At 38.8% G+C, this 23592-nt stretch overlaps 1 protein-coding gene across 3 annotated transcripts; it reads right to left on the bottom strand.

Moving 5' to 3' along the window:
- Window positions 1-564: 564 nt before the first annotated feature.
- Window positions 565-23207, bottom strand: LOC136578163 (toll-like receptor 8). Of its 3 annotated transcripts, XM_066578032.1 has the most exons (4): window positions 23064-23207; window positions 21401-21487; window positions 16573-16817; window positions 565-4559 (listed from the first exon to the last, which is right to left on the bottom strand). In XM_066578032.1, the coding sequence occupies exon 4, from the start codon at window positions 4551-4553 to the stop codon at window positions 1425-1427; it is 3129 nt and encodes a 1042-aa protein (XP_066434129.1). In that variant the 5' UTR covers window positions 4554-4559; window positions 16573-16817; window positions 21401-21487; window positions 23064-23207; the 3' UTR covers window positions 565-1424. The 3 variants fall into 3 exon arrangements, with proteins under 3 accessions (XP_066434129.1, XP_066434128.1, XP_066434130.1); XM_066578031.1 differs by lacking the exon at window positions 21401-21487; XM_066578033.1 differs by lacking the exons at window positions 16573-16817; window positions 21401-21487.
- Window positions 23208-23592: the final 385 nt, after the last annotated feature.

Below are 23592 nucleotides of genomic sequence, written 5' to 3'. Positions count from 1 at the left end.
AAAATGGGAGAGACAAATTTACATCATACATAGGGAGACTGCTGAAAATATTTTTGGGCAGGAAAACATGTACAAAGATGTAAAAAAACAATAGAAAAAGGGGAAATTATGTAACTATCAAAACACACACACAGATAGCTGAATAATTACTGTTAAAATGTATTTCTGAGGTTTCTTGTATCTCTTATAACACAGTACCTGGATAACTGTGCTGTCTCACAATTCATGCTTTTCTTGGTTTTGACTAAAGAAAGAAAAATGCTCTATTGCTAAAGACAAAAGTCATTGGTAAGAAAATCAATAAGGGTTATTCTTGCATTGGCATGTGAATGATTGGAACGGGCTATTTGGGGCATTTTTGGGACAAATGGAATGACTGTAAGTCTCTCTCAATGCAAGAATTGCCATTACTGATTTTTTTTTACCAATGCATGCTTGAAAATCAGACGGCAAAAAATATGAGAAACCCTAAATCAGTTTGGGTTTTCAATGAATGTGCCTAATTGCTGACTAAAAGCATGCTTCATGAAAACAACTCACTTTAAATATTTATTACCAGTAATTGTTCATTTATTAACATTTCCCCATCATTTTCCATGGAGATGTACATTATAAAGCATTTATAAGTAATAAAGTTATAACAATCATTCATAGCACTGAAATGTAGAAACCATGCAAATAAGATATCTTAAGATAGAGCCTGTCCACTTACAAACTACATGGTGAACACAAAAGGTAGAAGACCTAAGGGAGTATATAAATGTTGCTGCCTCCTCAGTGGGAGCAATGTGAGAACCATAGTTGAATGAAGTGTAAACTATTCTAATGAGCAAATTTGCATCTCAACATGACATTTAAAGCTTTAACACAGAGGCGTAACCTGAATCTTCTGGGCCCCAATGCAAAGCCTGTAACAGGGCCCACAACTATAATACTTTATTCATAGTCATGGGCTCGCTATATCGAGAAGAGAGGCCTTATGGGTTCCCTAAGGCTCATGGGCCTGGGTGCAAACACATTCCTTGTATCCTCTATAGTTACGCCCCTGCTTTAACATGTTTCGCTATGTGAGGAGGATGAGTTACATGTAATGTATGTATAATTGGAATAACAACAATTGCAGTTAATTAATTATAGGAAAAAGTATTAATTAAACACAAATGCATAGCAAGAAAACTATCCGAGAAAAGAATATTCATACTGTCTTATTAAATTAGTATTTGTAAGACCAATCCGTGGTTTCAATTCCATTAAAGGTCCTGTCTCAGCAAAACATTTTTTCCTGTCGATTAGCTGTTAACTGTAGGTCCATCTTCTGGAACCTCATGCATCGGGTAATAGTTCTTCCAACAACACAAAACTTTCAAGACTGCTTGTGATACATTTCAGCATCGAGCATATCACATTTTAATGAGATTTTACCTCTACATAGCAATATAATCAGTATACATATTGTTGTATCTGGTGTAGTTTTCTGTTAATAATACATTTTTCATTTTTTGCCAAAATAAGGGGATTGCCTTGGGATTTTTAGGCCATTCCAAGATGGAACTCTTACAGATTTTCTTCTTGAGCCTCAGGTACTGGGAATTTTGCAGAACAGGCTGCAGAAGGACTATAACAATTACATCCATATTCTCATCCATCAGTTTTTGCATGGCCAAGTAGAAAGCTGTCTTGAACTTTCCTTTACTTATGTATTTTTTTGTGAGGACAAATAACGTCTTTTTACTTTGGTTAATACTTTGTGTAATATTGTCAATAACAGCTTTTCCCGGCTCCCAGTCTCTTTCTTCTAAGCAGAGAAGTATGCTCTTATTTCCTTTGTACTCAATCTGGTGACATAATTCATTATAAACCCAGTCAGTAACGGCTGGATCTGTCTCATCATATGTGATAAATGCATCATACACACATTCTGAAGAACAAACCTTGTAACGTTTGAGCTTTGCCTTGAACCAGTGGCACATATACCACACGTCCCAAAAAAACAAATGTTTCACAATCGGTAATACAGTAAATGTAACAGTTACCAATGATGATATTAGAAACAGCAGCATTGCTATCCTGTCCAAATTACAGGCATGTATGTCAAAATATACAATTCCTCTCTTTTTCCAGTTTTTCGGTGTGGCACAAGTAACATCAGTGGCCAGCCGTGGGATGGTGACGTTGTTTTTCAGGATCCACTGCACAAGGTCAATGATTTCACAGGAACAATCAAATGGGTTTCCTTTCAGTTTTAAACTCTTCAAATAATTATCACTTCCAGATAAAAATATTGACTTATTAATGGACTGAATAAGATTGGAGCTTAAATCAAGATGATCAAGACTCATAGCTTTTAGAAGAAAGCCTTCTGCTAATGTTTGGATTGAGTTGTGACTAATGATAAGTGTTTGCAAGGAATCTGTATAATTGCTTAAATGTCCAATCATTGTTAGTCTATTATGACTTAGGTCAAGGACCTTCAAGTTCTTAAAGCATTCCAAATCCTTCCAAGCAAAAAACTGTAAGCCATTATGGTTTAAATACAACTCAGAAAGGTTTCGAGGTAGGTTTTTAGGTGCTTCATCGGGTATTATTTGAAGCCTGTTGTATGAGATGTCAAGCACTGAAAGATTGGTAAATTGCTGAAATAGACTTAAGTAGCGTTTGTCTCCCTTTTTCCATAGGACATCCAAGTGATTTCCTGCAAACCTAAATTCTTTCAAAGAATGGCTTTTGATTTCATACTCTGTTAGAGTAGAGATTTCATTCCAGCTTAAATTTAGAATACTAAGCTTGTGAAGATTTTCTATGAATTTCAGATGATGAGTTACGCCTTCTACAATAAAATAGTGCTTGTTATAACTCAAATCCAAGACTTCCAATTGTTTTAATTCTTGAAAAGCACCAAAGGAAGCAAAGTCAAGTTTATTGTATGACAAATCTAAATATGCTAGGTTTGGAAAATGGATAAATTCGGATCCATTTAAATCCTGACCAATTCCATTGCAAGACAAATTTAAACAAGCAATATCTTTAAATGATTTAAATTCTTCTGGATCAATGAAGAAAATACTATTTAAGCTCATATCCAATGTTTTGCCGTATTCACTACACTGGGGTTTAACAAGTTGATTAAGTGGAGTAATGATTTCTGGAGACATTTTGGTATCATACTGTAAAATAAAAGAAAATTGTGGCTGTTTTGGTTTGGACTGACTAGTATAAAAATTCTGCAGATCTTTGCTTCTGTTAGTGATTTCAGAAAAAGGAGATATTCTATTCTCAGATAAATAAATGAGGGAAAGACTTTGAATGTCCTTAAATAGTTCAAAATCAACATTCCTAATGAAATTGATCCCTAGATCTATGACAGTCAGTTTTTTTAGTTTTGTGAGTGGGGCCAAGTTTTCGGATGTTATATCTTGAAATACATAACCGCTCATATGCAGCTCTCGAAGCGATACTAATTCTGAAAAGTTTTCAGAAATGTTAATATTTTTTGGATAAGATCTAAATTTGTAATTAAAAGACAAGTCAAGTATCTCTAAGGAAGGTAAGTAATGAAAAAAGTCTCCAGTTGAAATTTCGTCCACTAAATAATTTAATTTAAGATTTAATTCTTTCAACTGAGTTGTGTTCTGAAACCATGTTTTTTTGATGGATCTCAAAGATGTGCTGCCTAAATGAAGCACACTAAGGTTTACAAGGTTTTGAAAAGCAAAGCTATCTATTTCAATGGAAGCTCCTCCAGGGCATGGTTCACAGGGATATGCGGCATTATAACATCGTGGACAATTCCCACTTAGAAAAAGAATTTCTAAGTTAACTAGATTTTTAAAGTCATCTTGGTGAATGACTTTTATCCTGTTATTGCTTAAATAAAGTTCTTTCAGTGATGAAGGCAAGTCGCGTGGCACACTTGTTAAGTTGTTAAATGACAAGTTCAACACATTCAATACCTTCAGGTCTGTGAAAGTCCCATTTTCAATGTCCATTGCACCAGGGCATTTATTACCATAATAGCAGTTATGTCCCAAATAGAGTTTCCTCAGATGCCTAATGCTTAAGAAACTTGTCCTGTTGATTGATTCAATGTAGTTATACTGCAAGCTCAATATCGTTATACTGTCTGGCAATCCTGAAGGAATTTCACATAAATAGTTATTGTCTATGATTAACTGCTCTAGTTTTGTCAGGTTGGAAAATGTCCCATTGCTGATCTCAAGGCCTCTTTTGCAATAATTGGGATGTTTCAGTCTTGACTTTGAATAGTGATTCAAGCTTAAGTCTATTTTTGTAAGATTTTGCCATTCTTGAAAAGATGATGTATCTATGGTCTCTATGAGGTTTTCTGTTAATAACAGTTCAACAGAATGGGATTTGTAGTCAATAGGAAGTGGAACTGTTTTCAGACTACGAGCACTGCAGTCAAAAACCACACTATTACTCTGTTCTGTAATAGAGCATGGAATGGTCTTGTTGGTTGACAAAGCACTGAAAAATCCAAGGAAACACGATATTATAACGAGTATGAAGTATTCCTTCCTCAGATGGGTTAACATTTTATCCTGAAAAAAAAAATCAATATACATTAGCCTAAAGTAATAAAATAGGTAAACAATAATTTGTTGAGTTAGAAAGCAGTAAACTTAAATCAATTGAAACATATAGGGATATCTTAACACAGTGGAATCCACATCAGATTTTTTAACTTCTCAAAACCGCGGCAGAAATCTCTACTGTAGCTATGCACATGTATACCCACAAATCCCAGAGGCATATATTTGCTGCAGATTTGATGTGGAATCAGCGCAGATTCTGCATCAGATTTGCAGCTAATTTTCTGCTGTGTGAACATTAGAGATGAGCGAGTATACTCGCTAAGGGCAATTGCTCGAGCGAGCATTGCCCTTAGCGAGTACCTGCCCGCTCGAGACAAAAGGTTCGGGTGCCGGCGGCGGGCAGGGAGCTGCGGGGGAGAGCGGGGCGGAACGGAGGGGAGATCTCTCTCTCCCTCTCTCCCCCCCGCTCCCTCCTGCTGACTGCCGCTACTCACCGCTCCCCAGCGCCGGCACCTGAACCTTTCGTCTTGAGTGGGCAGGGACTCGCTAAAGGCAATGCTTGCTCGAGCAATTGCCTTTAGCGAGTATACTCGCTCATCAATAGTGAACATACCATCAAAGATGCTCAGTTTTGGGTTAAAGCTCCTGGACCACAGTGCAAAATCTGTAACAAGGAGTCCAGCTACCATTTTACAATTATAGCAGTGGTGTCTTCATATGCGATAGTAGAACATTTGGGTCTATGCAGGGCCCAGAGTCAGGTGTGTGACTGCTTCTACTGCCCTGTCTATGGAAATACTTTTAGTTGTTTCTATTTTATGTTTTCTTGCCTTTAGGCTGCACTCCCATGGGATGGAATTGCCGCAGGATTTCCATGGGGACCCTGAAGGTCTTGTCCACAAGCTGTGGAAATAAGCCGCAGAAAACCTGTGCGGAGAGTGACGCATTAAAATCCACGACATGTCAATTATGTCGACATGTCCACTGCGGAATTCACCCTCACCCAAATGGTGCGGGTTTGGAAGCGGGCATTCTGTAGCTAATCTGCAGTGGAATGTCCGCTGTGGACATTCCGCTGAATATCAGACTAGTGGGAGCACAGTCTAAAATTGTTTTTGTTAGCTTTTATAAGAATTATTTGGTTTTTAAAACCCCATCTCTCTGACTTCAACAAATTGGATTACGTTGTTTGTTTATGTACATTGTGTCTATAGATGAGATATACATACCTAGATCTTTGAAACAACTCAATGTCAGCCGAAAATGAGATTGTGGCAGTTTAGTAGCTCAATAAGAACATTAGAAAATGTAATTTGTATCCCAATTATTGGGTGGGCTTCCTTTCACCCCCCCCCCCCCCCCTTAATCATACCAGTAAATTTTCTTTTTGCTAAGAAATTGACCCAAATGTGTGTATGCCCAATTAGGGACAGGCACTGACAACATTGATGACAATTTCGTCTTGAGTGGGCAGGGACTCGCTAAAGGCAATGCTTGCTCGAGCAATTGCCTTTAGCGAGTATACTCGCTCATCAATAGTGAACATACCATCAAAGATGCTCAGTTTTGGGTTAAAGCTCCTGGACCACAGTGCAAAATCTGTAACAAGGAGTCCAGCTACCATTTTACAATTATAGCAGTGGTGTCTTCATATGCGATAGTAGAACATTTGGGTCTATGCAGGGCCCAGAGTCAGGTGTGTGACTGCTTCTACTGCCCTGTCTATGGAAATACTTTTAGTTGTTTCTATTTTATGTTTTCTTGCCTTTAGGCTGCACTCCCATGGGATGGAATTGCCGCAGGATTTCCATGGGGACCCTGAAGGTCTTGTCCACAAGCTGTGGAAATAAGCCGCAGAAAACCTGTGCGGAGAGTGACGCATTAAAATCCACGACATGTCAATTATGTCGACATGTCCACTGCGGAATTCACCCTCACCCAAATGGTGCGGGTTTGGAAGCGGGCATTCTGTAGCTAATCTGCAGTGGAATGTCCGCTGTGGACATTCCGCTGAATATCAGACTAGTGGGAGCACAGTCTAAAATTGTTTTTGTTAGCTTTTATAAGAATTATTTGGTTTTTAAAACCCCATCTCACTGACTTCAACAAATTGGATTACGTTGTTTGTTTATGTACATTGTGTCTATAGATGAGATATACATACCTAGATCTTTGAAACAACTCAATGTCAGCCGAAAATGAGATTGTGGCAGTTTAGTAGCTCAATAAGAACATTAGAAAATGTAATTTGTATCCCAATTATTGGGTGGGCTTCCTTTCACCCCCCCCCCCCCTTAATCATACCAGTAAATTTTCTTTTTGCTAAGAAATTGACCCAAATGTGTGTATGCCCAATTAGGGACAGGCACTGACAACATTGATGACAATTTGTGTATACCACTGTGAAATAGACTGGAGTTATACAGGCAACAGGAAATAAATATCAAATACTAGACGGAATATGGCAGCATTTGTGGAAGTAGATATTTAACCCTTCCCAACTAGCTCATATAAATTAAAAGGCAGGTACTTTTGCCTGCAGCTCATTAACTTACCTGATTAGTTTCATGTCATTGTACACTTCTGTACAAAGTGCCATCGGGAGGATCAGCCTGTCACAAAGAACCCCAAACATTGTACTTATATTGAGTGCTGTGATCCCAAATGCAGACGCACTGTTTCTGCATTCGGTTGGTTGAAAGGAAATCCCGTGACATTAATTGGGACAACATCCTCATTAATAACAGTACAGACGACAAATGAGGGAAGTTTAAAAACATCCTAATTACCTAATTAATTATTAATTAAATAGTTTTTTTTTCAAGTGTATTTACGAATGAAAAAGAAATGTCACACGAGATGCAGGGAAATAAAACGAACCCCCTGCTAAATATAACATGCCTAACACAGGAGGAAGTGCAGAGACAGTTAAAGAGGATTAAAATCGATAACTTGCCGAGCCCAGATAGAATACACCCAAGGGTTCTAAGGGAACTAGGTGATATGATAGCTAGACGACTATTTCTTATATTTATGGACACTATTGAGACCGGGGTTGTACCAGTGGATTGGCACATTGCCAATGTGGTTCCAATATACAAAAAGGGGTCTAAAAGAGAGCCTGGTAAATACAGGCCGGTAAGTCTCTCTTCAATAATTGGAAAAATATTCTAAGGGTTTCTGAGAGACGCCATCCTAGAATACCTCAAGGATAACAATAGAATAACTCCTCACCTGCAGGGGTTCATGAGGGGTCGATCATGTCAGACCAATCTGATCAGCTTTTACAATGAAGTAAGTTCTAGGCTTGACAAGGGAGAGTCTATTGATCTCATATATCTGGATTTCTCTAAAGCATTTGACACTGTGCCGCATAATAGGTTAATGTATAAAATAAGACAGCTTGTGTATCTGGGTAAGGAACTGGCTCGGAGATAGAAAACAGTGGGTGGTAATAAATGGTTCATACTCTGATTGGACCACCGTTGCTAGTGGGGTGTCACAGAGTTCAGTATTAGGCCCCATTCTGTTCAATATATTTATCAATCACCTAGAGGGGCTGCACAGTAAAATATCAATATTTGCAGATGATAAGACAATTAATACAATGGAGGACAATGTGCGGCTACAAAAGGACCTAGATAAGCTTGGGTAGAAAAATGGTAAATGAAGTTCAATATTCATAAATGTAAGGTAATGCACATGAGCAGGAGTAACAGATGTCACCAATACAGCCTAATGGGGTACTGCTAGGGAAAAGTGATAATGAAAAAGACCTGAGGGTACTAGTGGACTGTAGATTTAACTGGAGCAATCAATGCCAATCAGCTGCTGCAAAAGCAACTAAAGTCTTGGGGTGTATTAAAAAAGGTATAGGGGCGAGGGCCGAGAACACTATTCTTCCACTATATAAGGCACTTGTCAGGCCTCACATGGAATACTGTGTACAGCTCTGGAAGGGCAACTAATTTAACAAATGAAATGGGAAGACTGAAATATGCAGAGAGGCTATTAAAATTGGGATTATTTACCCTGGAAAAAAGACGGTTAAGGGGCGATCAAATAACTATGTATAAATACATTAGGGAACAATACAAGGATCTCTCCCATGATCTGTTTATACCCAGGACTGCTACAGTAACAAGAGGGCATCTGCTATGTCTAGAAGAAAGCAGGTTTCATCAACAACATAGAAGGGGGTTCTTTACTGCAAGAGTAAAAAAGACTGTGGAACTCTCTGCCTGAGGACGTTGTGATGGTAAAATCCATAAAGGAGTTTAAGAGGGGACTAAATGTCTTTCTAGATTGCTATGATATTACAGGATATAGACATTAGGTGACCAGCAGGGTTGTTGATCTGAAATGTTGATCCAGGGATTACTCTGGCTGCCATTATGGAGTCAGGAAGTAATTATATGTGCGCAAAAAAACACGCTGCAGAAAACTGGGCAACGTTTCATATGCGCAGCTGCTCCACGAAGAGATAGAAGAAGCCCTGCAGGGCTTTGGGCTTTCCCCAGAGCAAGGAAAACCCCCCATAGCTCCGCTCACTGTCCCTGCTCTGGGGAAATCCCCCATAGCAGCCCTGTGTCTCTCTGATATGGGGAAATCCCAAGGGATGTCCCTGTAGTGCAGAAAGGGGCCCTACCCCCTAGCCCCTTCCCTAGTCACACCCATCCATGGTTAGCTATAGAAATTCACACAGAGAATCTCCATAACAAATCATGGAGGGGTGTGGCTAGGGGCAGGTCCTGTTAGCCCCACCCCCTCCCATGCTCTCTGGGGAAGCCCTGTAACCCCACCTCCCTCTCTCTCCCCGCTAAGACAAGCTTGCAACTTCATCAATAGACGCCCCGACCTCGGGGAAACCGGCTGACATGACTAAGATGCTCACAAGGTATCCAATTATTTTATTTGTAATTTTTATATATATATATATATATATATATATATATATGACTTTATTCCTCATGTTTTGCATGCTTGAAAAAGGCTCACTCTTGAGATGAAATGCGTCGTATTTACTTTTCCTACTGTCAATAAAGCACTTGTAACCGTGTATTGTGACACTGACAACTTTCTTCATGCTGGACCTGGACCTGATATTCTACGGCTTTTCTGGATTAGGGGTGCACTCATCTGAGGCACCTCTGTGAAGTAAGTTCTTCACAGTTTACCAATTTCTGTTTTACTACCTTGAGCACTGGGGTTTTTAGGCTTTGACCTTCTTTGTACTTTTGCTCTCCCTGCTATAGAGAATTCCCTTGAGGAGAGAGGTGGGGGAGTCCACTACTGCCCCCCACAGCTGGGAAATTGCCCAGCAGGGGGGGCAGTAGGAATACATTGCGGCTTACAGCAGGACATTTAAAAGGTGCTAAATGTCCCATTGTAAAATCTTGTCAGTCCCCACGGGGATTAACGGAACCCTCGGGGAGTCCCCTCCTCCCCGCGTGAACTAACAGGCATTAACAGCGGGACATTTAAAAGGTGCTTTTGGCCATAAGCATCTTTAAAATGCCCTGCCGTATGCAGCGGGGGAATCTATTGCCAATCTATTGCTCTCATAGGAGTCAGTGGAAACTCCTGTGGGCGCGCAGCAAACATAGTGCATGTTTTATCTTTTTTAGGTGCGTGCCATTTTGCACTGTAAATTCCTTGCATATGAACTCTTCTGTAAGAACCTATTGGCTCTTTTAGAAGCGTTTATTTGCCATGGACAAAACATGATCGTCTCACTGTGCCCTAACAGTGCTACTCACATTATCCCCTGAGTAATGAATAACAAGCTGCACCGTCCTCCTGTAGTAAATAAGCAGCCATACTGTCCCCCTGTAGTAAAAAATAGCCATACTGTCCCCCTGTAATAATAAATAGCCATACTGCCCCCTGTAGTAATAAATAGCTGTACAGTAATCCTGTAGGAATATATAGCCATAGGGTCTCCCTGTATTATTAATAAATAGCTACTATAGTAATACCCTAGCAGTAGTAATAAATCACTGGTCAGACCACACATGGAATATTGTGTACAGTTTTGGACACTGGTACTCAAGAAGGACATAACAGAATTTAAGTGGGTTCAAAGGCGGGCAACTAAAGTAATAAATGGACCAGAGAGATTATCAAAATTAAGGGTATTTAGTTTAGGGAAAAAGAAGTCTGAGGGGCGACCTAATAACTATGTATAAATATATCAGGGGTCAATACAGAAATCTCTCCCATTATCTATTTATACCAAGGACTGTGACTGTAGCAAGGATGCGCCCTCTACGTCTAGAGGAAAGATTTCTATACCAACATAGAAGGGGGTTCTTTACTGTAAAAGCAGTGAGACTATAGAACTCTCTGCCTGAGGACGTGCTGATGGTGATTTAGATTAAAGAGTTTAAGAAGAGCCTGGATGCCTTTCTTGAGCATTACAATATTACATGTTATAATCACTAATTACTTTAGAAGGGTTGGTGATTCAGGGATTATTCTGATTGCCAAAGTTGTAGTTAGGAAGAATTTTTTTTTCCTTAATTGAGAAAAATTGGTTTCTGCCTCATTGGTGTTGTTTGCCTTTTTTCTGGGTCAACATTAGGGAGGGGGGCTTGTAGGCTTAACTGGATGAATGTATGTCTTTTTTTGGCTTAACATACTATGTTACTATGTTAAATAGCCATATTGTCCTCTTGTAGTAATAAATATTCAAAATATTCCCTGTAGTAATAAGTAGCCATACTGTCCCCCTATAGAAATAAATAGCCATCATGTCCCCTGTAGTAATAGCTATAATGTCCTCTGTAGTAGTAGCCATAATGTCACATGCAGTAGAAGCAATAATGCCCCTTATCATAATAAATAGCCAAAATGTTTAATGTAAAAGCAGCCATAATGTCCCCTGCAATACTATTCATAATGTCCTGTGTAGCGGCCATAATATCCCCCATATAAAAATAATAAGGGCTGTCACCTCCCAAACAATCCCACGACACCTTCCTTCTTCCACATGGCTTCTTCTGGTCAACATGATATCATCGCGCCACCTGCATCACATAGAAGACACTTGTCAATGGAACAGGAAGCCTAGCGGGGCTTCCTGCACCAGGGCTACTTCTGTTGATTGTATCCACATCTTAAAGGCGTGGATGCAATTAACTTCATATTCAGCTAGAGGACTAGAAGGCCTGTTCCAGCAGCCCACTAATCCCAGGCAGCAGTGCAAACCACTGCAAATGCAGGCAGTGGAATTGCCGCCCCCTGCATTTAAGAAGAAGCAAAGTGCTTAACTCACCTCATAGGTGGGGCAGCCCTTGGGCACATCACTGAAATGAAAGAAGTAGGCTATTTTGACCAAGATGTTTGGAGGCATTGGGAGCAGTGGTGAGGGCACACTCATATGGCAAGCAAACTCTGAATGGCCCAGGCAGACCACCGATAGAGAAGTTCTTTCAACCCACTAACAAGTGCAAGCAGATCCAGCATTATTCTTCAGCAGGATAATGCTCACATACGGAGCAAGAATTTCCCAGGAATGCCTCCACCAGGTTACCACACTTCAGCTGGGCTCACATGAACGGGTCAGATTCCACATGCAAGAGACTTGCGGCAGATTCTGGCTGTGAGCCCAACCGGTGACCCTGCGTACCTGCTTGAACTGTATTGCAGATGATCGCGGTGGCTCACAGGCTGTCATGCGCAGAATAGTTTTGTTTTTCTTTGTCTGTATTTCCCACGATGTTACTTAGCGATGACACGGGTTCCCGCAGCCCATACACAATGTTATTTGCATATGAGTTGCGGGTCGGACTTCATTAGCGGGCCATCTGCGTGGAGTCCGTGGCAAAATAGAGAATACTGCAATTTTTCTTCCACTCGCAGAATACGCAATTCATATCCGTGAGTGTGAAGGAAAAATCCAAACTACATGGCTTTCAATGCCTACGTTTCACTACGGATCTTCTGCAAATCACAGATTCCGCATTTAGAATCTGTTGTAGTGAGACCCTTCCCCCCTTCCTTGGCCTGCCTGGTTGGCAGATTTATCACTGATAGAGCATTTATCGGACCTTCTGGGATGCCACCTTCAGCACCCTACAAGTGTGCAGGATCTAGAGGCCTAGTTGCAACATCTGTGGGCAAATACACTGCAGGATAACATATGGAGCCTATATGCCTCCATGTCTGACTGTATCATCATGTATTCAGGATAGCACTGGCCCAACAGGGTACTAGAGTCTCCTCTGAATTGTACAGGTTTCCCCAATAAATATCCTTTATCGTTTACATATATCATCATTGCATTCTCTCATATAAAGTTCCATTTGATTCAAAGAAATCCTTCTTGGTGTGTTAGTTTATTTGGTCAATGAGTGCGTATTATACTTATTGAGCAAAACATATATTTGGATTTAACTTACATTTTATATAAATAATTTACAGACTGAATTTAATTTAGTAAATGTTTCAAATGTATCTATTAAGTTGAAAGACCATGACGTGATTTTGTAGTGATATGTTGTGTTTATATTAAATGTTGTATTATTACTACATGTTGTTTTCATGCTAAGAATGCTGCGCTATTTTGTCTGGTGATAAAAGCAGACCCCATTACTGTCAATAGGGTTCATTTGTTCCCATCGTAGGACTGTTCTGCCACCAGCTGGCGTTCCATTTTCCTTTTCCCGTAACAGAAAAATAAAATAGAATGCCTGAATGCAAATCTGAACATAGCCAAGTAAACCAGCAAGCCAAGTTGAACTCAAAGTGATCATTATATGTTATTTTGTATGTGAATCTTAAGCTAGGTTCACAAAAAAAATCATGCAGCCTGATTTTTTTACTGAAACTGATATAAACTATAGTTGGGATCAGTTTTTACACACATAGACTTCACATAAAGGAACCCTCCTTCTATCCCAGGACTGGAAGGGTTGGGGGATTTCTTAGCTGCAATTTTTCTTCTTTGCTGTCCATCTGATCTACTGGTTCCAAATCCCATTTACAGCCATCTAAAATGGCCAGCATAATCTTCAGATTACTTAATCCCCACAGTGCATTGGTTATGTTAGACTACCAATGCACTATACCTGCTCTCTGATTGGCCAAAGCTCCTCACTTGATCAACACTGGTCAATCAGAATGCAGCGCAGTGTGCATTAGTTAGGTAGAAATTTGCTGCCATCATACTGGGTAGCTGAAAACCAGTCCTGGAACCATGGATCAGCGGGTCAGCAAAAACAAACAACTTTAGGTAATATGCAGCCTTTGCCTCCAGTCCCAGAATTTTGTCCTTAAACCAGAGGAGCGCTTTAAAATAAAATGGATCCCAAAGAATCGTGATGAGTCACATTGACTAATAATTAGGTCCGTCTATATTTTGTAAAAGTTCTGGTATTTTAGACTGCAACATTACTGCCACAGATTATACTGTTCTTCCCATCAAAACAATAAGGGGAATAGATTTACTTAGACTGATGTTTTATGTGCCAATCTAAGTAAAGATTGCACTCACTTGCATCAAGTTCAAGAAATACATTGAGCGGCAATTGCACCAGTTCTTTTATTCTGTCACCCATTGTAGAACCCTAGTTCAGTGGTGAGCACTGAGGCTTGACTGTCAGCAACTCCTGCAGAGAGTTTTTATGTTCTCCCCATGTTTGTGGCAAGATAGTTTTAAGATGGTAGGGAAGTTGTATTGCTTGCACAATGTTATGGAAAATACAAATTGCTCTATCTAAATAAGAAGCAATAGATAAATAACGGGAAAAATGGTGATGAAAGAACTGATTGTATTTTTCAGTTTTCAATCAGTTTAGACAGATTAGAGAGCAAACAAAATGAAAATTCTAGGATTGGGAAGGACACTGGCATGTTAGTGATATCACAATTTTGGAAGTGTACAATATTTTTTATTGAGAACTAGCTTACCCGTGGCGCGTTGCTGCGAAGACAGACATACATACATACATACATTCGTTTTTATATATCTAGATAACAAGCAATCACAGCGCAGCTTTTTTAGGTTACCACAGGGGTATAATATATAACAACCAATCACAGCACAGCTTACATGTTACCTCAGCTTTATAATATATAACACCCAATCACAGCGCAGCTTATATGTTACCTCAGCAGTATAAAATATAACAACCAATCACAGTGCAGCTTTCATGTTACGTCAGCAGTAAGAGAAATAACAACCAATCACAGCGCAACTTTTATTCTGTTTCAGCAATATAAAACATAGCAACCAATCACAGCGCAGCATTCATTTTACCTCAGCGGTATAATATATAGCAACCAATCACAGCACAGCTTTTATTTTACCTCAGCATTTTCAATATCCTATTTATGACATAATCAATGCTCGTGCCAAATTTTGCGCTTAGGATTGAATAATCGAGTTGGGACCCATTAGCTTTTCCTATTTATGACATAATCAATGCTCTTGCCAAATTTCGAGTTTCTATCACACCGTGAAGAGAGAGAATTAGATTCCGTACGTAAAATTTGGACGCTAATTCTTTTGTGCATAGAATTGAATAATGGAGTTGGGACCCATTAGCTTTTCCTATTTATGACATAATCAATGCTCGTGCCAAATTTCGCGTTTCTATGACATTGGAAAGTGAGAAAATTACATTCCGCATGCTTTTGCGCATAGAATTGAATAATCAAGTTGGGACCTATTAACTTTTCCTATTTATGACATAATCAATGCTCGTGCCAAATTTCGAGTTTTTATGACATTGGGAAGCGAGAGAATTAGATTCCGTACGTAAAATTTGGACGCTAGATTCCGTACATAAAATTTGGACGCTAATTCTTTTGCGCTTAGGATTGAATAATCGAGTTGGGACCCATTAACTTTTCCTATTTATGACATAATCAATGCTCGTGCCAAATTTCAAGTTTCTATGACATTGGGAAGCGAGAAAATTAGATTCCGTACGTAAAATTTGGACGCCAATTCTTTTGCGCTTAGAATTAAATAATCGAGTTGGGACCCATTAACTTTTCCTATTTATGACATAATCAATGCTCGTGCCATATTTCAAGTTTCTATTACATTGGGAAGCGAGAAAATTAGATTCCGTACATAAAATTTGGACGCTAATTCTTTGGCGCTTAGAATTGAATAATCGATTTGGGACCCATTAACGTTTCCTATTTATGACATAATCAATGCTCGTGCCAAATTTCAAGTTTCTATGACATTGGGAAGTGAGAAAATTCGATTCCGTACGTAAAATTTGGACGCCAATTCTTTTGCGCATAGAACTGAATAATCGAGTTGGGACCCACTAGCTTTTCCTATTTATGACATAATCAACGCTCCTGCCAAATTTCAAGTTTCTATTACATTGGGAAGCGAGAGAATTAGATTCCGTACGTAAAATTTGGATGCTAATTCTTTTGCGCTTAAAATTGAATAATCGAGTTGGGGCCTATTAAGTTTTCCTATTTATGACATAATCAATGCTCATGCCAAATTTCGAGTTTTTATGACATTGGGAAGCGAGAAAATTAGATTCCGTACGTAAAATTTGGACGCTAATTCTTTTGCGCATAGAATTGAATAATCGAGTTGGGACCTATTACGTTTTCCTATTTATGACATAGTCAATACTCGTGCCAAATTTCATGTTTCTACGACATCGGGAAGTGAGAGAATTAGTGGCAATGATGGAAATCGAACGATCTACGTGGGGGTCGTAACCGTCGACGACGCTCACGCACGCGCCATTTATCATAGAATATTTGTACTATGCCTATAATCTTCCCAGGAGTGTACTCAACAACTTCCCAAAGTTTCATGGCGATCGGATGAATGGTGTAGTAGCGCATAAAGGACAAACAGACACGCACACAGACATACATTCAATTTTATATATATAGATTTTTGATAATGTGGTATTTTGCCTTCTAAATCTCAGAAACCCAATTCTTGACCTGTGCCAAGTAAAGCTATCCCCAAACATTTTCCGTACCTATTAGGTATATGTATATATACAATAAGATAAAAATTACTTACGATGAAATTTTTCACTGATATCCGGAATAAGATAATAAAGCTTCTGTATTCAATGATAGAATTCCTCTTTAGACGTTGGCCCCTTTGGCTTTATTCTTCGGTTAGAAGTAATATCAGTTTCATTGATATCATAAGTGTTGAAAATGACATAAGGTTGGGGTTTGCATTGTAGACGTTTTACAGCCGTGGTGAGACTTAACGGCAGACGTATTGTAGATCTACTCATTTATAATCAGTTCGGAAACCTGGGTAAAGAATAATTCTTATTATCAAGGGCTTTGGTATGCAATGGGCTTTTTGTGACTGAAGAAAACCTAGATCTCATTTTCACAAAGTCGAGGCACTCCTGATATAGTTTACATAAGTGAAGAACGGGAGACTCATAGCAGTCAATATGGACATACTTCATAAACAGTAAAACTAGCCAATTTCTTTGCGGGTAAAAAAAAATCAATTAAAAGAGTTGTAGAGGATTACACCAATAGAGCCATGGCTGTTCACGGTTATGTATAGTATTGAATCTCAGCTTCATTCACTTCAAACAAGCTTAACAGCAACACCAGACACAACCAAAGGACACTGATTAATTAGTATATGAGCAATTTTATGTTTTAGGTGGAAATCTTCTTTAAATGCCACTAATAACTGAAAGGTCCAGATTAAGAGGGCTCATAAGTAGAGATGAGCGAGCATACTTACTAAGGGCAATTAATCGATCGAGCATTGCTCTTAGCGAGTACCTGCCCGCTCGGAAGAAAAGATTCGGCTGCCGGCAGTGGGAGAGAGCAGGGAGGAACAGACAGGAGATCTCTCTCTCCCTCTCCCCCCCCCCCCCCCCACTCCCCCCTGCTCACTGCCGCAACTCACCTCTCATCCGCGCCGGCAGCCAAACCTTTTCTTCCGAGCAGGGAGGTACTCGCTAAGGTCAATGCTCAATAGAGTAATTGTCCTTAGCGAGTATGCTCGCTCATCTCTACTCATAAGCAAGAGGGCTCGTAATGATGGGTGGGTATAATCTCATCATAGAGATTATACCCACCCACCGTTACACCATCCATATCATCAGCCACTGGATTATTAGTGTATGCGCTGTTTAATATACCACAACCACATGCTAACAAGACTAAATACTCTATTGATCACCAAATATCAGTACATAAAATACACTCATTGTCAAAAAAATCCACCCCCACAGAAGGAGTTGTCAGAATCGAATGCAACTTTATTGTGTGATTGTAAAGTAGACATAAGGAAGGGATTAAGGCAATGTTGGCTAGGTGTCAAAGGCAGTACATGGAATGGGTGCCGTGAGACCAAGTGTCCTTCAGCCAAGTGCCTGGAAATGGTTCCTACAGACACAGGGGCCTGTAATGATGGAACCAATAGCACGCCCCCTCTCAAACTTAACTGGGTGAAATCTCTTTGATTACATAATAGAGGTATGTCAACTGGTCAATTGGTCAACAAGCTCACTATACAGAAGGAGCTTCTGAGAGCCTTTTTATAGGCCAAGGATGGAATCACTTTTTTAGGGCCTCAAGTTGCAAGCTCATCCATCTAATCACGCCACAACTCTAATCTTTTGTTTATCTGCCTGAGATGTAACTGCAAGCCGAGTTTTGCATCAAAAAGACAATGCCTCCGAGTAGCTTGATTTATTGTTTTTGACAAAGAGTGCATAAGACTAACTATAGTTTGTCAACTTTAGTTGAATGATGGGAAACAAATGCCAAAATTGAAATGTAGAATCTTGTAGAAAAGTTATCCAGCTTAAAAAAGAAAAAAAGAAAACTTTCTACCATCGGTATAAAGCAAAAAAGAAGCAGTAGTTGTTTCCTGTGGCCATCTAGTACTTGTACTCCTGAAGGCTTCTCAATCTTTCTTCACCAGTGGTCAGCATGTGATCATAGCACCCAATTAGTAGCTGTGGTGCTCACATGCCAAACTACTGGCATCATTGCCCAGCGATGGGAGCCATGATTCCAGGGATACGGCACGTCAGCATTAATTGGCTGCTGCAATCACAAACAGTACAAAACATCCTTGCTGCTCACATATAGACTAATGGGATACCGCAAGTTTTTCAGCACTGGATCTCTTGTGGAAAGAAAAGTTGCATACTGATTGTTTTTATGCTTTATACAAATGGCTACTATTTGAAATTTTTTTCAATTTTTTTTCAATTCTGATGACCCCTTTAAGCCCATTATTTATTATAAAGAAATATTTAGTCCTTGCTGGGAATAGGCTCTAGTCACACAGTTTGCAACGTATATTTGGTATATGCCCAATGAAATGCTGATTGTGTTTATTCTATAGTGTCTACAGTCTTCTGTAGACCTGAGGTGCACCAAAAGTGTGTCCTAATGTCCTTTATCTGGTTGGTATTTATTTGTATATCTGTTTATTAACTATACTCAAAGATTTTCAATACAGCAGCATCTCACAAAAACCTACTGCAGTATGTGTTCTTCTTTTACAATGGGAGTCTATGGGCAACGTATGAAACTATCTCATACACTTGCATGCATACAGGCCATTTATACATAAAAAAATTTCTTAGCACATACATCAAATATGTAACAGAATATTTTGCCATATGCAATCAACTGTTCTGATCCTTTTGCCTTCACTAGCTTGATGAAAGATGTGCGCCTATCAGAAATATTCATCAGCTAGTCAAATCTGTAAATAAGCAATATTGCCAAGCTTGCTAAAATTAGTTTTTAATACTTATGCAATTCTATAACAATCTGAATTTTGATGGCTTTGAGGACATTTATGTGTACTTACATTATTTCATTTTGGATATGCTGATAATCAGTGGCACATTGTACAAAGTTATATAACACAGCCGAATAGAGATTATTGGCTTCGCTTTCTGAAAATGTACTCAATGTGCAAAAATAAATCACAGGAAGCAGAAACTGGTATAGTGGAACTTCCAGAAAATACATTAGCACTGCAAAAGACCCAGCTCTCTTCGCTGAAGCAAGATTCAAGTTCTTAATGATAACTCAGTTTGCTCATATTCCTCTAATAAGGCCTTATTCACACAAGCGTTTTTACGTGGCTAACTTAGCCGTGATAAAAATCGCAACCATCTGAAGAATAAGAATTCAATGTATTCATTTAAGTGAGAAATTTATAGCCATGTACATCGCGCAGGGAAAAATAGGACATTGGCGACCGAAAACAGTGACTGATTTTATACGCTGCCGGAAAAGATAGGTCTTGCCCTTTCTTTTTGCCGAGATATGCTGGAAGCTCCCATAGACTCCTATGGGAGCTGAAAAATGGGAGAGGGAGGGAGTTTAGCTGTGTCCAACGCTGGAAAAAGATTAAGGCTGGCTCCAGTTTAGCATTAGAAGTCATTCCAAGGATTCTGCCGACCAAGGGATTTCTGCACTGCAGAGTATATCTTTGCTAACACACCGCAGCTGCCCCATGAGAATGGGCGTAAAAGCGCTTATTTAAATCACAACGTGATTGTGCTGTTTTTCTTTTCACAAGATTTTCAAGCATGATGCCGCTAGCATGAAGTTGCATACGCTCGTCTGAAGGAGGCCTAACTCATAGGGAGAGATTTTCAGGTTGTACTGTTGTGTTTGTTACGGTAACGTACTTAAAAAAGTTTCCTTATACTTTGTTTTGAAAAATTTGAAACCGTAATCTGTTGTTACAAAAAACAATGATTGTATGTTCCCTAAATGCACATTGTAAAAGCGTTCTGTGCCCTCTATTTAGTGTTAGGCCTCCCTCAGACTTTTTACCGCTAATCACAGTATAACGCGCCCATTGTTTTTAAATTGGATCTCTCAGACAGCTGCTCTATCCCAGAGCTTTTCGGCACCGCAATTTTCGAGCGGTGCTGTTCTATCCTTGAGCATTTAGCGCTCCATCAATGATGAGGAGTGCTAAATGCCAGTGTCTGAAAACGAAAGTAAAACGCAGCAAAGCGCCGTAATTTAAATTGTGGTGCTTACCGCATCACCTGTGTGAGGGAGGCCTTACAGTATGCTTTCTGTATTGTAGCAATTAGCAGCTTTAATTTCCATATCATGTTTTCTCACAACAGGTGTATCACTCACACATTGATTACTTTTTCCTATATAGTTGACAGGGACAACACACACATGTTCAGACACAAATACACACCCAACAACACTCAAGAAAAAAATGTATAAATATCAGTTGTCAATAATGCATCACGGGGTCTAGTTTCATTCTACTTCATTTGTGACATCCCATAGGACTTAATCAATTTACTTCTATACTGACTAAATCTTTCTCTAGCGTAAATGATACTAAATCAAACCAGTTAAAAGTTATGACATGATTGCTGGTAAGTGAGCCATACTGTATGCTTCTTTATTGTGCTGATTGGCGGGGTGGGGAGGATCTAAGCTTGGACCGCCACCAATCAGACTAAGGAAAAGTCATAAATGTTTAAGTATTAGAAACCCCTGCTCACTCTGAGGCTCACATGAATATTAGCAAATATGAAGAGCGCAGTGCTGTGAAAAAATATCTAAATTCTAAATGTTTTATATATTTCTGTCATTTAATTGTTTTACACTGCTGGGAAGGTTATATTAAATTGAATTGGGACAGCAGTTAACTACATTATTATTTATAACTCAATTATGTTATATTCTCTCTGGCACAAAAGCAGAAGCTTACAGAAAGTTGCTCAAGTGGAGCCCTGATTGATCTCCTTTTCATTAATAGAGGCCTATAGTTCTGTCTGAATCACATTTGGGGGGATTCAGATGTAATCTGGGTCAGAAGCCCTAGATGTAGAAAGGTAATGTAAATTATGTCTTACCTGACATCTATGCGGCATCTGTACATGGTGATAAAGTTTTGGGGTGCAATATTTTTTTGCAAACTTTAAGAGCAGGTAAGCAAAAGGCTGCAAGTATATAAATGAAAAATAGGATTATTTTTATGGCTTTGGATAGCTTCCATTTACTAGGCACATTGTGGCATGGGCGTCTATTTTAGCGTTGGTCATTTTTTTGTAAATTTTTTAAATGGAAAGTGTTTACTTTTTTGGAAAACTAAAAAGTAAACACTTGGCAAAATTTTGTATCAAATACATTATCAATTCCCTTTTTTGCCACATGAGTAAGGTCCGCTTAGCACCACAACAGAGTGGTATAGTCTTGTAGTGTTCTTTTAAATTAATCAGCCATCAAACTGCCCATGTAAATATACAAATTATAGACTCAAATGAGTTAAATATAGGAAATAAGGACAGCGCCCCACTTGATAAACTAAGATAAAAATAGAACATGAGATTAACGGGACTTACCCGGTACCCAGTAGTACCTCTACATCCCGACAGGCGTATGAAAATTAGAAGATATGCCTTCACAGTCCTTCCCTCTATCCTGAAGGATCAGGAGAGCCGCCTGGTGTTTTTGTGTCTTCCAGAGGAAGACCCAATATGTAGGTAGTCAAAGAAAAACAAGAGGAAAATCACCTAGGGCTCCCGAGGATAGCATGCTTTATAAAGGCTCTGTGGTGACGAACCGAAACGCGTTGCATTTCAATAAAAAAAGATCGATACATGATGGAAGATTTTTAGCAGTCTATCCTTGGGAGCGCTAGGTGATTTTCCTCCTGTTCTTCTTTGACTACCTACATGAGTTAAATATACTGTGATACATAATGCATCTATGTTGCATAATAGGATAAAACTAATTTTTTTTTTTAAAGTTAGAACTAGCAAATAGAGAGTTAGTGAAACATTCAGGAACAATATAATATATTGAAAATACGTATTTGAATAGTGTCACTAAGTGAATGAATGCCCCAGACATATACATCTGTGTTCCTACACAGGCTCATTCATCTGCCATTGACTCCCACTATATAAAATGTTACTGCAGATTTTTTTTACGGCATCTAGTTATATTGAAGACCATAGCAGGCTATACTTTTTGGTACATTTGAAAAAAAAGGTACACCAATATATTAACAGCCAAATATTTCCCAAAATGCACACTCTTGTGACATACATCAGGCCAATAGAACTCTAGGAATACATTAGACATAAACATTGTGACCCTACGTATAAATATAAATCTAGATGTTAACATCTAAATAAAATAACGTGCTAAACTGTTCATCCTATGTCAATGCTAAATGAATCAATTCTTAAGGTTCAATATGGCAAATAAAATAAGGAAAACAAACAAAAAATATTTCGTAACATTTGGACTATTTCTAGCTACATTAGTCTACTCCTGGAAGGAGCACCTATAGATTAAGAGTTTTCCTGTCACATTTATTCGATAAGTCAAAATTGTTTATGACGTTATATAACACAGTCATTCCTTCCACTAAATAGAGTTGTCACCGTTCACTGAGTGCATGGAAACGACATAAATGACATTACCTTATAGGAATACTAGTATTTTAAGAATTTTGATCATAGTTTATCCATGACACTATCTAAACAAGAATAGTTAATAATGACTTACCGTAACAGAAGTATCTCTAGTAAGCTCTAAACCAAGATTTCAGCTACTGGAAAAGACTTCAGAACTTTTTACTGTATAATGAGCTGATAGTGAAGAGAGCTATGGATGCTAATCTTTCTTGCTCAAAAGATTTAACAACCCAGTTGCGTGTTCAGAGGTTAGCACTTCAACAGGAAGTTGCAGAATCATGATCTATGTCTTGTACTAACTGAAATTTTCGTTTGCTTAAAAAGGGAAGTTTAGTAAGTCATAAATGTTGTTACACCTGGTATCTGATAATTAAATATTTAATTGACTGTTGTAAATAATGGTAATCGTAACTTATTATTAATATTTGATATTAAGCAGTTAGGAATTCAAGTTACAAAATATAATCTGCCTTATTATGAGGTGTAATGTAAAATGCCCTTTCTGGAATGAGAATATCATTAAAGTACCAGGCAACAAAGGAGATGTGTTATTGCATGTTGTGTGGCTAAGAATCCTTAGAACAGACATTAGTATACCCCCCCAATGATCAACATTTTTT

This window comes from Eleutherodactylus coqui, chromosome 1 (genome assembly GCF_035609145.1).
Source record: "Eleutherodactylus coqui strain aEleCoq1 chromosome 1, aEleCoq1.hap1, whole genome shotgun sequence".
NCBI lineage: Eukaryota > Metazoa > Chordata > Amphibia > Anura > Eleutherodactylidae > Eleutherodactylus > Eleutherodactylus coqui.
Note: the sequence above shows the minus strand (reverse complement) of the source record. Positions and strands in the feature narration are given on the sequence as shown.

What these genes read in the sequence shown, in the direction of transcription:
- LOC136578163 (XM_066578032.1), bottom strand. Translation starts at nt 4,553, where the DNA reads ATGTTAACCCATCTGAGGAAGGAATACTTCATACTCGTTATAATATCG.